The 16291-nt window shown below is 33.7% G+C and overlaps 1 protein-coding gene across 3 annotated transcripts in view; it reads left to right on the forward strand.

Annotated features, from left to right (window-relative positions):
• Positions 1-16291, forward strand: part of TDRD3 (tudor domain containing 3) — a 200567-nt gene that overhangs the window by 135875 nt on the left and 48401 nt on the right. For all 3 annotated transcript variants that reach the window (XM_056807205.1, XM_056807206.1, XM_056807207.1), the window contains one exon: positions 9488-10341. In XM_056807205.1, the coding sequence (XP_056663183.1) occupies positions 9488-10341 (854 nt within the window). The remainder of the gene's footprint in view (positions 1-9487; positions 10342-16291) is intronic.

Consider the following 16291-nt stretch of genomic DNA (forward strand, 5'->3'; position numbering starts at 1 on the left):
TTTATTTTCCCAATCTCATTTGGGGGAAAAACAATACTTTTCTTGAAACAAATATGCAGTTAAGCAAAACAAATTTTCTCATAGACTGTATCTAAAAATATATATTTCATTCTGTGCCTTAAATATATCACTTCTGTGTCAAAAGGTAGATAGTATGTGTCATCATTGGCCCTCTGGAATCATGGGTAGTCCTTGTATTGATTCAAGTTTTTATAGCTTTCAAAGTTGTCTATAATAATGATAATAATGATGATGAGTAACATTTGTATAGTAATTTAAGGTTTACAAAGCATTTTATGAATAACATTTTACTTGATTCTCCCAACTACCCTGGAAGGTAGGTGCTATTTTTATTCAATTTTACAGCAGAGGAAAGTGAGGCAAATAGTGATTAAGTGATTAGCCCAGGGTCACAGAACTATTAAGTTTCTGAGTTTGCATTTGAACTGAGGTCTTTCAGGTCTTGCACTGTATTTGCTGTGCCACCTACTTGCCTACCCTTTGCAGTATTGTTACTTTGTGAATTATTCTTCTGCTTATACTCATTTCTTAATCAGTTTATAAATGTCTTCTGCCTTGTTCATTTTTTAATAATGATATTACTTATTCTGATTCTGTTTATTTCACTCTGTATCAGTACATATATGTCTTCATGTATCTCCTTGTGATCATCTATTTTCTCATTTTTAAAAAGTTTTCCATCATATATACCAAAGCATATTCTTCAATTGATTGTCCTTCCTTTGGTTTCCAGGCTTATGCCTTAGCACAAAGAACTGCTATATTTTTCTACCCGTGAAATCTTTTCTTCTTTCTTAGATCTGTTTTTAGCATAATACTAACAGTTGTAAACCTGGAGCAAACAAAGGGTGTATACTGGTGAATAGCCTTTTGTATATAATTCCAAATTGGTTTCTAGAATGGTTGTACCCATTTGCAGATCTAGCAACAGTGCAGGCAGTATGCCTGTTTTCCTGTAGTCCCTGCAGCATTTATCATTTTCATTTTTTGGATCATCTTTGCAAGAGTTGGAGATTTTTAATTTTTTTGATAGTTGGATTTGTTCTTTGAACACTGGATATCTACTAATACTTTATTTTTATTTATTTATTTTTTTCTGGGTAGAACACATATTTTTTTTTTAATATGTAGTATTTATTTATTTATTTTTAAATTTTTATTTGGTCATTTCCAAACATTATTCATTGGAAACAATGATCATTTTCTTTTCTTCCTTCCCCCCCTCCCACCACCTCTCCCATAGCGCACGTGCAATTCCACTGGGTATCACATGTGTTCTTGATTCAAACCCATTTCCATGTTGTTGGTATTCGTACAGGTGTTCATTTAGAGTCTCTCCTCAGTCATTATCCCCTCCACCCTTGTAGTCAAGCAGTTGCTTTTCATCGGTGTTTTTACTCCCACAGTTTATCTTCTGCTTGTGGATAGTGTTTTTTAGATCCCTGCAGATTGTTCAGGGACATTGCATTGACACTAATGGAGAAGTCCATCACCTTCGATTGTACCACAGTGTATCAGTCTCTGTGTACAATGTTCTCCTGGTTCTGCTCCTCTCGCTCTGCATCACTTCCTGGAGGTTGTTCCAGTCTCTGTGGAATTCCTCTACTTTATTATTCCTTTTAGCACAATAGTATTCCATCACCAACATATACCACAATTTGTTCAGCCATTCCCCAATTGAAGGGCATCCCCTCATTTTCCAATTTTTGGCCACCACAAAGAGTGCAGCTATCAATATTCTTGTACAAGTCTTTTTCCTTATTATCTCTTTGGGGTACAGACCCAGTAGTGCTATGGCTGGATCAAAGGGCAGACAGTCTTTTATCGCCCTTTGGGCATAATTCCAGATTGCCCTCCAGAATGGTTGGATTAATTCACAACTCCAGCAGCAATGAATTAGTGTCCCTAGTTTGCCACATCCCCTCAGAGTTGTTTTGATTTGCATCTCTCTGATTATAAGAGATATAGAACACTTTTTCATGTGCTTATTAATAGTTTTGATTTCTTTGGCTGAGAACTGCCTGTTCATGTCCCTTGCCCATTTATCAATTGGAGAATGGCTTGATTTTTTGTACAATTGATTTAGCTCTTTTTAAATTTGAATAATTAAACCTTTGTCAGAGGTTTTTATGAAGATTGTTTCCCAATTTGTTGCTACCCTTCTGATTTTAGTTACATTGGTTTTGTTTGTACAAAAACTTTTTAATTTGATGTAGTCAAAATCTACTAATACTTTAAATCTGCCTCTTGTGGTACTGAATACAGTTATTTAATAAATGATTTTATTGATGATTCTAAGAATCAGTACTGGCAAAATTTATTGGAAAATCCTTTAACTTCTGTGATTGATGATAATGTTTTGATGGATCTAATTAAAGGAAAATTTTAGTTTTTTGCTTTTCTGTGGTTTCATGTGTAAAACTAAGACCAGGTCCAATTCTTACACAGGTCATTAAGTCTTATCTAATCAAATCAAAAAGTTCTTTTAAAGGCCTGCATGCTAAATGCCAAGGATAAAAGAAGGGCAAATGACAGTTCCTGTTTTCAAGGAGCTGTTGACATTGCCAAATTAGATAATATAGAGTGAAAAGAAAAGTGGGCACAGGCAGAACATTGGGCATGATTTCTGAGCATGACTTAGATGAAGTTCCAGAAATGAAGACTAAGGAAAAGTCAAAAGGGTGGTAGGAGAATCAGGAGAGAGCACTGTCGTGGATACCTAGAGAGAAGAGTGTAAGAGAATCAAATGTTGCAAGAAGTCCAGGAAGGATGAAGGTTAAGAAAAGGCCAGTAGATTTGGCAATTAAGAAGTACTTTGTCACATTTGTTGCATAAAAGATTCAATAGTAAGAGCTATTTTTTTTTGTCAAGAGTTTTGAGCATTTGTTAAATGATTCTGCAAAGTCTACAGACAGATGGTTCTATGTTTTTTAAAGTAGAATATTATAATCTTGTGTCCTAGAACACTTTGGCAGTCAATTTAAACCAATGGACCCTTTTTCATGATGATGTTTTAAATATATAAAATAAAATTCATAGGATTACAAAGGAAATAAGTTATATTGAAAAAAATTATAAGAATATATTTTAAAAAACCCAACAAGTTTATGGACCTGAGCTTAAAAAACTTCGCTCTAAAGTGTGTGTGTATATTTATATATATGTATATAAGTGTGTGTATAACATTTAAAAGTTTTTTTAAGCTTCATTGCTTATGTGTTATAATAATGGTTTATTCTAAAAGAAAATATGCAATTATGTTTTCCATCAGAGTTTAAAATGAATTTTGCCAGACTCAAGTATACTCCTGGATTATGTAGTCTGAAATTCATTCAGAGGTTTTAATGGTATATTGAATCATCAAACCATTGGTTACTGCAAAAAAAGGAAGCCAGTTGTTAACATTTTAAAAAGATTTATATTGATGACATAATTTTGTCCAAATGATGATTTTGTCTTTTGACTATCTGCGTTATTCTAATCTTTAATATCAACTATATTAGAATTCAATGTTTTTGGTTTTTTTTGCTGTTTGCGACATGTTTTGGCTTGTTTGGAATATGAACAATGCATGTATTAAAATATTCGAGTTGCTACAGAGGATATATTAAAAAGAACAATTTTCACTAACACAACAGTTCACTTAGCTTAAGAGCCTGTTCTGCATTATTTTTATTTTGCTTTATGGCAAACTTCTGAAATAGAATTCACATTTATCAGGTACTCTAATAGATATTAAGATTTAAATATAGTTAAAGTTTAATTGAAACCAAGGGTCAGTCAGTGGTGGTTTTTTGAGCAATTATTTTCTTTATTGAGCTTGAATCAAGCTAATTGAGTAGATACTTTAGGAAACTAACGTACACAAAATTCAAACCAAGGTCAGTTTCAGGAGAATGGCTTTTGTTTCAGTACTATGCTGATTTATATTTTGGATCCTCGGATGGTATCTTTCTCTTTCTACTTTAGGATATTGAGTATTTCAAGGATTGTCAAATTTCACTTTCATGCAAAGTTTATGAGATTTTATGTGGAGATTCAAGACCAAAGTTTAAGTATCATAGTGCTATGTTATTTGAAGAAAATCTACCTGTGTCCAGAAAGATGGTCTGTGCATTCAGTTGTATAATGCTATTTTCTTTGGTCACTTCCTAGTCCTCTTTGATTCCAACTTTGTATTGTTGTTATTGAATGCTTAATCTTCATAACTGTGAAAAAGGAAAAGAGTCCTATTTCATGGAAGAAAACCAGGCAGAAAGAAGGTAAATAATTTGTTGACAATCATAAAGCTGTGGTGGAGAGTCTAACATTTCCTAATTGATTGTTCTTTTTTGGTGATAATTTGGTTATAGAGTTTTATAATATTGTTGAAACATAGAGGTAGTTGTTTTCTAAGGATATGAATGAAAGAGGCATTATTGTATAATGGATAGAGTGCTAGACTTGAAGTCATGAAGACCTGGTTTAAAATCACTTACTAAGTCACTTAACCTCTTTTGGACACAGTTTCTCTTCTGGAGAATGAGGGTGTTGATCTCAATGTTTCTGAAGTCCCTCTGAGCTGTAACTGTGATCCTGTACTGGGGGTTTAATTTGGAAAGACTGGGTCCTGTGCAACATTTTGTTATCCTGTCTTTGTGGTGGATAAATGTTTTCTTAGTATTTTTTACTCTTAATGTTTCTTAAAGTCTTTATTCTCATTAGCTCCATTCATTCATTCATGAATTGATAAATAACATCATCAAAAATATTGAATGAATATTAAGCGTAAGACATTAGTAGTCATTAGTTCTTCAAGCAAGTCTTTTCTTTTTTATGTAATTTTTAATTTAGTGTTTTAAAATTTTGAGTTCCAAATTTGCCCTTTCCCTTTAACTTCTCCCTTACCCATTGAGAAAGCAAACAATATGATATTCAATTTATATTTTAAGTCATATTAAAACATTTCTATCTTTGCTTTGCTGGCAAAAAGGGACAGAAATAAAGGAATAAGCTTCAGTCTGCATGTAGAGTTCATCAGATGGTTTCTCTTTGGAGGTGGATAGCATTTCTCATCCTAAATCCTTTGGAATTGCTGTGGATCATTGTATTGATCAGAATAGATAATTCTTTCACAATTGATTATCATTACAATATTGCTATTACTAGGTACAATGTTCTTTTGGTTTTGCTTATTTTATTTTGCATCAGTTTCTATCATTTCTGAGTAGTATTCTACCAAAATCGTATACCAGTTTGTTCATTCATTCTGCATCCTCTTAATTTCTAATTATTTGCCTCCTTAGAAAGAGCTGCAATTAAAAAAAAACAACACAATTTTGTACTTACAAAGCCTTTTCCTTTTCTTTGATCTTTTGGGTATAGAGACCTATTAGTATTGCTGGGTCAGAGTGTTTATACAGTTTTATAGCTATTTGGGCATAGTTCCAAATTGTTCTCCATAGAGGTTGGAGCAGATTACAATTCCACCAACAGTATGTTAATGTCTCTGTTTTTCTGCATCCCCTTTTGCATTTTCCATTTTCATTTTCTATCATGTGAGCCATTCTGATAGGTGTGAAGTGGATCTTGGTGGTCTTATTTTTCATTTCTCTAATCAACAGTGACTTAGAATATTTTTATATCATTATTAATAGCTTTGATTTCTACTGAGAATTGCCTCTATTTCCTTTGACCATTTATCAGTTGGAGACTGGTTCTCATTTTTATGAATTTGGCTCAGTTCCCTATATATTTAAAAAATGAGATCTTTGTCAGAAAAACTTGCTCCACTTCATTTTCTCTGGCACCCATTAGAGTGATGTACTTTCCCTGCATATCCCTTTTAATTGGATTTGTTTTAACTTTTGCTTTGGCTGAGATCATGATTGTTGCCCTTGCTTTTTTTTTTTTAAATCTCAAGCTGAAGCATACTATATTTCACTCCAGCCCTTTGTTTTAACTTGTGTCTCTCTTTTTCAAGTATGTTTCTTGTAAACAATTAACATGCTTTCTAATCCATTCTGCTAGACATTTCTCTTTTATGAATGATTTCATCCCATTTGCATTAACAGTAATGATTACTGTTTATTTCCCTCCATCCCATTTTCTTCTCTTTATCCTTCTCTATCTCTTTTTTAACCTTATCCCTCCTTAAAAGTTTGTTTTACTTTTGATCATTGTCTCCCTTCATCCTGCATCCCTCATCATTCTCCTATTCCTTTCTCTTGCCTCCTCTGTCCTCTCCTACTTCCTTGTTTGGTAAATTAGATTTCTCTACCCAACTAATGAGTATGTCTATATATTCTTTCCTCTTTGAGCTTGGTCAGATGTGAGTGAGTTTCAAGAGTTGCTTCCCTCTTCCATTTTCCTGCTTATTGTAAAAACTCTTTCTGCATGTCTCCTTTTATGAGATGATTTCTTCATCCTTTTTTTTACTCACACATTTGCTTTTTTTTGAGATCTCAACATAATCAACCCACACTTGTGCTCAGTGTCTATGTGGACACTTTCCAACTTCCATAATAATGATAAAGTTCTTAGAAGTTATCTGTATTATCTTCCTATTTAGGAATATAAACTGTTTAATCTTATGAATCCCTAACATCTTTTTCTTGTTTACCTTTTTTATTTTTCTCTTGAATCTTGCATTTGAATGTTAAGTTTTCTATTTAGCACTAGTCTTTACATTCAGGAATGTGTGGAAATCCTTTATATTATTATATTGTTATATTGTTAAATATCTATTTTCCCCCTGAAGGATTATATTCATTTTTGCTGGGTATATTATTCTTGGTTGTAATTGTAGCTCTTTTGCCTTCTGGAATATCACATTTTCTAAAGTCCTCTCCTATATCTTGTATAACACAAGATATATAAACTGTGATTCCATGATATTTGAGTTTTTTCTTTTCCAGCTGCTTTTAGTATTTTTTCCTTGACATTTGAGCTCTGAAATTTGACTATAATATTCTTGGGAGTCTTCATTTTGAGATCTCTTTCAGGAGGTGATTGGTAGATTCAGTAAACTTCTATGTTGTCCTCTGGTTCTAAGATATCAGTGTGGCTTTCTTTTATAATTTCTTGAAATGTGATTTCTATGCTGCTTTTTTGGGTCTTGGCTTTTAGGTAGTCCAATAATTAATTAATTATTGCTTTTTGAACTATTTTACAAGTCAATTTTTTTCTGATGAATTATTTTACATTTTATTTTTTTTTCATTCTTCTTGCTATTTTATTATTTCTTGAAGTCTCATGGAGTCATTAGCTTCCACTTACCTCATTCTAATTTTTAAGAAATTATTTTCTTCAGTGAGCTTTTGTATCTCCTTTTTCATTTGGCTTATTCTCCTTTTTAGAGATTTTTTTTTCTTCAGTGAAGTTGTGTATCTATTTTACCATTAAATCATTTCTTTTTTTTAAGATGTTATTGTCTTTAATTTTTTTATTCCTCTTTTACCAAGCTGTTAATTCTCTTTTCATAGTTTTCTTGCATTGATCATTTCTTTTCCTAGTTTTCCTCTATCACTCTTATTTCTAATATCATTTTTTGATATTTTAAAAAATCTCTTTCTTTAGTTCCTTCAGGAATTCTTGTTAGCCTTGTGTCCAATCTGTGGTTTTTTTTTTGAGGCTTTGCTTGTAGAAGTTTTCATGGCATTAGTGTCTTCTTAGTTTGTATCTTGAACTATCATGTCATATCATAGTTTTTTATGGTTAGGTTCTTTGTGCTGTTTGTTCATCTTCCCAGTTATTTCTTGACTTTGAAATTGATATTAGAATTGAACTCTGCTTAGTTGGTGAGATGGGGTAGAGGTCATTGTCCCAAGGCTTAGGCTTTTTTGTTTAACTATTTTCACAACTTCTTCTAGAGGTTTGTAAGTTTTTTGTGTGTCTAAGATGGTGTGATCCTGGGAGAGATGTAATCACTGCTTTCTTAGTCTGCCTCTGGTCCTTCCCCAGGGAGAAGGCCTATTCCCTTGCAACCACAAGAATTAGTGCTCCTTTCTGCTCAGGAATTATGACCAGGAACCATGTAATGGGCAAAAGTGTTGCCAAATAATACATAATCCTAAGTCCAGTGTAAGCACAGAGGTCTCTTACAATTTTGTTCTAACTAGTTGTCCAATACCCTTACCATATCTGGATGGTGAGTGCTCCCAAAACTGCTATTGTTTCTGTCACATTCTCTAAGGCCCATAGTTGGTGTTATGGCTTCACTTTGCCTTGGGACAGGTCCCATCCCATTGTCATAGACTTCTCATTCTATCCTCTTAAGTTGTTTTGGGCCAGAAAAATTCCTTTCTCTGACTTTTTTGTTGGCTATGCGGTTCCAGAATTCAATTGGGCACATAATTGAAAAGTTTTTTGTAGGGGAATGTTGAGAGTATTCTGCATGAATGCTGTCTACCCAAGCAGTCCCTTTCTAACAGTTACATACCACTTCAGTAGCATTATCACTTTAAAAAATTTTACAGCAGTTCACATTTCTCTTATATTAAAACAAAAACATAAAAAGAAACCTAACAAATCAATATCCTTGTTTAAAATTACCTTGAATGTCTACTCTGCCATCATTAAAATAATTTTAATATTGTTGAATTCAAAATACTAGTAACATGATTTATAATGCCAATTCTAAAAAAGCCTTATATTTTAAGAAATTATTAAATGAACTTGCATATTGATCTGAAATTGAAAGCTCCCAGAATTTGAACATTAATTTTAGGTTCTGGACTGATTTCTAAACTGTTTATTCCTTAAGTGTTATTTAAAATTTGATAGACTATATATATAGTATCTTGCTCATTCACTTTGTTGATAGTCCCCTTTCTTATTGTTGTCTAATTCCTTGCTTTGAAGTGTCATACGCAATTCTCTTATTTGGCTTATTAGAAGTAATCTCTTGCAAACTAAATATTTATGACCATAGAATTGTAGAGTTAAATGAGACCATTTTAAATTAGCTGGTCAGATTACTCAACTGAGAATCAGTATCTTCATATAGTTTTGAATTTTTATTTTTGTAAAAGAGGCTGTTTCCATCATGGAATGGATTTTTGGAAGTAGATGAACAGAGTTCAAGATGGGAAAAAACTGGAAAACTTCATATAGCACTACATGAGTTAACTTTTCATAATATGATTTCATTAATTGTTTCTTTTTAAGTGAGTTCCCAGAGCAACAGACTTGCCTGTGTTCAAACGTAAGTATAAAGAAAGTCAAATAAAAATGACTTTTTGATTATCCACTGTTTTGCATGGTTATTGCCTTTGTTCATATTTGCTCACCTGTGGTTAATTATAAATTTAAAACATCATTCTTATTTTTAGGAGTATAAAATGTAGAAGATTAATCATAATTCATGTTCACTAATGTATGGACTATTTTATTCAGTACATTTATGTACCAAGTATGTAATAGGTCCATACTAACCATGAATATATACCTTTGTGTGATATTAATGTGATACCCTTTTACTTTTTAGAGTCCAAATCACAGTCTCAGCCGCTTCATCAGGGACAACACAGACTATTGAATAATGAACAAAATGGAGTCAAAGACTATAATCAACCGAGACATCTTCCTCGAAATGATACCAGACAACCAAGGAATGAAAAACCTCCTCGTTTTCAAAGGGATGCCCAAAATTCAAGACAAATTTTAGAAAATAGTGGGTTATCTAGGAACAGAGGTCCTGAAAGACAGAGCTCTTCTGTGGTACATGAAGCATGGACAGAAGAGAGAATTAAGTGTGATAGACCTTATGCTAGAAATGACAGAATTAAAGATATTGCATATCCTTCAACTTCTCACCAGAATGATGGTGCTTTTAAAAAAAGAGATAACTCTATGCAAAATAGATCAGGCAAAGGTTCATCTTACTTGGAGGTAAAAGAGAGCCCACTTCCTCAAGAAACCATAGACCACAATAATCAAAAACGTGGAAAAAGGGAAAACCAAATCTCAAACCCTGATCAGTTATATGAAAGAAAAACACGAACAATAAATAATGAAGCCTTTAGTGGTATGAAAAATGAGAAACATTTCAATATGAATACTGATTATTCCAATTCTGTTAGAACTGATGGCTTCAGTGGTGTACCAAATGGAGAAGTTGAAGTTCCAATGAAAGGAAGACGAGTTGGACCTATTAAATCTGCAGGATCCACTGGGGCTCCAGCCTTTGATGATAAAATGTTATTTTATAATAGTGGACCCAAAAGGAGGTCTGGGCCAATCAAACCAGAAAAAGTATTGGAACCTTCTCTTCCTGTGGAATGTGGAAGAATGTGGAAACCAGGAGATGAATGTTTTGCACTTTATTGGGAAGACAACAAGGTATGCCAGCTCTAAGTGAAGTATATGCTATTGTAAATAATGCAAACTACAAATGAGACTTCATAGAAAGTCAGCAAATGGAGGCTAAGCATCTGAGGCTCATAATTGGAACTTATATAAAAGCTTAAAGCCATACAGCATTAGCTATACATTCTTTTTAGGTGAACATTTATAAAAAATGACAATAAAGGATAGAAACAAGCCTCTGTAGATGGATAAGAAAGGTTACCTATTATGAGAACTGTCAAAAATAATTGTAAAAGTTGGGGAGGTAAACTTGGCCTTCAGGTATCATTAAAGTTTTTGTGTACTTTTCTTATTTGGAAAGTTATACTTTCTAAAACTAGGGTAGAAAGGAAATTTTCTGTTGGGGACTACTGAACCATAGAGAGGTAATGAAGGCCTAAACTAGAGTGGTGGCTGTGTGGACAGAGAGAAGGGAACAACTTTTAGAGATATTGTGGAGGGTGAATCTATAAAATTTAGCAACTTGATTGGATATGAGAAATATGAATGTGGGGTTGAGGATAACTTGGAAGTTGTTAATCTAGTTGACTGGAAATCGACAGTGTGCTCAAAAGAAATCAGGAAATTATGGATGGCTATAGGGTGAAAGATAAATCTGTTCTGAAATGCTGAGTTTTAGATACTTTTGGAACATCCAGGTGGGAAATGGTAAGTAATCAGAGTAATGGGGGGGAGGGGGGAGAGGAGAGCAGTGAAAGATAGATAAATATTTTTAGGAGTCTTCTGCAGAGAGGTCATAATTAATCATATGGAAATGATGAAATCACCAAGTGACAGAAGTTTAAAAAGACGAGGTCTTTCAATAGGACCTCAGATTAGGTTGTCTTGAAAGTTCAAGTGCAATTTTAAACTTGAATAGCTTACATATAAAGAGCAGGATATAGCTAATGATCCAACAATGGAAGATGAAGTCAGATCAGATAACCAGGGTGTTTTCATCTATGTAATGAAAATCCCTAGTAAGTTCATGGTCAGCCATGTCAGATGCTGCATAGTGATCAAGAAAGATGAGGTAAATGAAAAAGACCATTGGATTTGACAATTAAAATAATTGTTCAACTTTATGAGAGCAGTTTTAATTGGGTAGCTAAATTGGAAACTAGATTGCAAGTGTTAGAAATCTAAGTGGGAGTTGAGGAAGTATTAACAATGAATGTAGATCACTTTTCTAGTAGTTATGACTGTATAGTGAAGGAGTTGTGTGAGATAATTACCTGGAAAGACAGTATTACGTGAAGATTTTTTAAAATGTCATTAGAAAAGGAACTAAGATTTCGGGAGAGATTAAAGATTAGACAGCGATTTAATGGGGCATATTTTGGCATGGGCTGAAATTAAAGGTAGAAGTGGAGGTGGGAGGTTGGGAAAGTTGATCTTCTCTTGGGAAGGTTGATCTTTTCAAGATCCAGAACTTGTCAAGATCTTCCCAAGAGATGATAACTATAGCTGCTGATGGGCCAAATTCATTTTCCTTTGGTAAAATGATTAAATTTATGTCCCAGAGAATAGAACTAGAACCACTGAGTGGGTGGAAATTATAGGGTTATAGATTTTTTTTCTTTTGGAGAGGGAGGGGGGTTCACCCTAAGAATATCTTTCCTAACAGTTAAAAGTTCTCTGAAAATGCAATGAGTTCCTCTTAGATTGTGAGTTCCCCATCACTGGAGGTGTTTAAGAAGACTGAGGATGGAATGAACACTTATTGATGTAATTTTAAGAGGCGATTCATATTTCAGGTAGAGATTGGAATAGATCATCTATGAGTTTTTAAGAGTCAACTATTTTTTGCTTTCTTTACTAGTATAATTAGTTACAATTCTTTTCCTTTTAATTTTTTGTCACATTTTACTTCAATCTTTCACTTATAAAGTATAGTATCATACAGAAATGTTATTATTTGCATCATTGACTTTTAAGTACCTTGAGACTGCTAGATGAGAAAGTCTGTCTAAATAATAAATACTTTATTGTTCATGGAATCTTAAGAGTTTAAAGGGAGTTCAGAGGTTATCTGTCCCATTGTGAACCATTGTCAAGATTCTCACTGATGTCCATTCACATTTTATTAAACCATACAAATGAGAGCTAAAAAAGAACTGTCAGGTCAACTGTTCACTCCCTTTCTAAAGGAGGATATTTCTCAAAACTTATTCTTGATTATTTTGTCTAATATGATTTTATATGACTACTATGTCAAAGCATCCTGAGTGTCTTTACAGAGAATGCTCCATAGTTTGAACAAATATAGCATACTGCTTTTGACATGAATTCATTTTTTTCATGTCCAACTTATTCCTAGTGATTATTCTGAATTTAAAAAAAAAAACTTTTTTCTTTGTGGATATACTTTTTTTTTGTTTACCTGTATAATGTCTATGCTTTTTTGGCTCCTTTGGTGAGAGGACTATGCAAAGACTATGATCATGATTTTATTGTTTCTGTGATTAAATTAGTTTATACTAGCTAGAATTTTTACTCCTTCTACCTGCTGTACAAATGCATGCAGTTGGTCATAGGGGGCAAGTCAGTTGGTTTAGCAAAGCAAATTCATCACCATTTTGGGGAAAGCATTTCAGAACATAAGACTCAGTTTCACTTGAATTCAGTTTATTAAATGGTTAATTATCTAGTAAGGCACTATGCTGGGCACTGAGGAAGGATGAGTTTTAGTTGAGGCATTGTTCTTGTTCTTATGAAGCTTACAGGTTAGTAGAGAACTGAAAACTATGATAAAATATTGCCTGATAAATTCTGTAGAATGAACTCAATTGGCAGAAAAAGAGAGGGAGTTAAACCCTCTAAAAGGCCTTATACAATAAGTATCTCTACTTTCTCCCCTCCTACTCCCTTCTTAACTCCTTAAAATTCTTATCGTTTCCCTGAAACTGCTCTTTCCAAATTACTAATGATTTAGTTGTCATTTCCAAATTCTCATTCTCCTTGTCTTCTCTGGAATCTTTGAAACTGTTGACCACTCTTTCCTCCTTGATATTGACTTTTTTCTAGGTTTGGGGGATAACAGTCTCTCCTTGTTCTACTTCTGTTCATCTGCCCCATCTTTCTCTATCTCCTTGTATTTTTTTTTCCAGATCATGTCCTCCTGACACAGATATCCCTTATGGTTCACTTCTGGGCTCTTTTCTCTTCTCTCTCTGTACTCCTTCTTTTGGTGATCTCAGCTACTCCCATGGATTTAATTTCCATCTCTAAGCTGCTGAATCTCAGATCTGCCTGTCCTGCCCCAAACTCTTTAGATTGAACATCAATCTAAAGCCTCTAGCTGCCTTTCAGACACTTCAAACTGGATGTCCAATTGGCAACTTAAAATCTTGACATTTCAAAACTGATAAATTTCCCCCCTAAACCCTTCTTACTGCCTTCTGTCCCTATTACTGTAGAAGTCTACACCATCCTCCCATTCTCTCATGCTCACAAACCAGGAATCATCCTAGATTGTTCATCATCTCTTATCACCCTATATCCAAACTATGGCCACAGCCTAATGATTTTGCCTTTGCAACATTTCTTGACTATGCTCTTTTTCCCTCTCTGACACTGCTACACTGGTGCAGGCCATCTCTTGGGGCTCTACATAGAGAAAGGGAGAAAGGGGCTCTGGCTGTCCTCCATACCTGGAACATTCTCCTTCTGCTTCCATAATTTTTGACCTGGCTTCCTTTAAAACCTTCTATTGGTAGCTTTCCTCATCCCCTCTTAATTCCAGTGCCTTTCCTTTGTTAATTATTTCATAATTTATCCTGCATATAGCTTACTTTGTATGTATTTGTTTGTCTCTCCTATTAGATTGTAAGTTCATTGAAGATAAGAACTATCTTTAGCCACTTTTTTTATTCCCAGTGTTTAGCACAATGCCTAACACATAATAGTCATATAATATTTATTATTTATCACATTCATGGTAGAAAACATTGAGAATAAGTTTGTAAAAGAACTAAATTGTAGATTTTCTCAGTTTTAAAATTTACTTTTTAAAGGTAATAGGGAGTCACTGAAAATGAGGAGAGAAATGATATATAGCCAGATCTTGCTTGGCAACTCCCCCTGACCCTCCCTGGACTTTTATCTTCCAGGGTCTATTCCTAAGCTTTGGAAAAGCTTTCTAGCTCTTATGATATTTTGAGGGACCATCTAATCTCACCCTTCAGTTCAGTTTTTTTTTCAGTTCAACAAATGTTTGCTTTGTGCTAGGGGAAAACAGGAGAAGATATGGACTTCCCCTTGAGGAAGGAATCTTCCTCTTTACCATGGCTAAGTAAAAAATGCACACACACAGTGAAATAGAAGGATTCAAAATGATATCTCTACCCTCTGTTTCCTTCAGAAAGATAAGGGACTGTCTCTTTGGGGCTGGACCCAACTCTACCATACTCTGGTTTAAATAAAAGCATGAGAGTCTTACTTACAAATCTTTAGGGGCAACATTGTGGGATAGCGCATTTCAAAGAAGGCTTTAAAGAAGAAGAGGATTCAGATCACATGAAGTCAAGGTGGATTTGGTTACTGGGTGTATTTGTTTCTCTCTCCCTTTCTCTATATACACATATAAAATAAAAATCTTCCCCATCCTATAAATGCAAGAATTTAAGACTTGTAGTTTTTTCATAATTATATATAGTGTATTTCTGTGTATAGGCATAATACATGTATATACACACATATGTATGTTTATATACATACACATTTATATATACATATATATATACACACACACAGGTATATATATTTGTTGTACTTTGCAGTGTGATTGGTTTTCCACTAGATGGAACTCTTGTAGCCTTTGATCTTTCAGTCATGCTGTTGCCTTGAAGAAATTTAGAAATATCTTTTTCTTTTTCACCTATCAGCTCTTTATTAACAAATTATAGGAATTTGTAATTAGTTTTCAAGGAAGGGGTTGAAAGATACTTTTGGAGAAACACACTAAAAGTTAAACCCATAGCTTTTTGTTAGAAAAGAGACTCTCTGTTTAGACATCCTTTACATAAGCTCTCTGATATCCCCTCACAATTATTTTAATAACTTGGGCATCTGCAGGTCAGGTCTTTCTGGCTCTGCAGATTTCATTTTGCCTTTTGAACATCCAAGTCTTGCATTGAATCTTAACCTTCTCAAACTCTCAGCTGGAGCTACTATTCATTAGCTAATTGGTACTTAAGCCATGGCAATTGACTTACTCTTACACAATTCAGGGGATGCAGCAGCAGATTCTGTTCTCTACTCTTCTCCCTTCTAATATTCTCTATAGAAATAGAGACAAACTTGAAATAAGGTTTCCCCCTCTATCTTGTTTGCTTGCCTTATTTTGGAATAAGAATGAGGTAATATAACTTAGAAAAAAATTTTTTTTCTTATCTCTCCCAGCAATATTTTTTATTCTTTACCTCTTTTAATTGAAGGGAATCTTAAAGTCAAAAAGCATACTGCTGGCTTTGAAACATTATAATTTCTTATGGCTACAGTGAAAGCCATTCAACATATTTAAAATTAACACTCAAACAGTTTTTGCTCCAAGGATATATAAACTGATTTGGCTCAGCTTGAATCCAAATTTAATTTCAGTTTACAGCATTTAACTAAAATGGCAAGATATAATTAGACATTTCTCAGTTTAGGAAGATTTGGCCAACATCTTGTTAAATATCAGAAGTTGCTCAGTCTGGGGGACTTAGTTATTGGAAGTTGCATTATATTTAATGATTTGCCCAATTATATGTTCTAATCTTAACTTTTCAGTGTCAGAACACCTTAGTAAGTTTATGCTCAACTTGAATATTTTGTAGTTTGTTTTAAAGTTCAGTCTCTTAAAAGCTATATGTAGGAATTATTTGGGCTATGCTAAAAATAATTTAAGCCCTTTGAATAGTACTTTTACATTGTCCAGAATAATCTCAAAAGGAATAGT

Source organism: Monodelphis domestica, chromosome 8, assembly GCF_027887165.1.
Source record: "Monodelphis domestica isolate mMonDom1 chromosome 8, mMonDom1.pri, whole genome shotgun sequence".
In the NCBI taxonomy this organism is placed as follows: Eukaryota; Metazoa; Chordata; class Mammalia; order Didelphimorphia; family Didelphidae; genus Monodelphis; species Monodelphis domestica.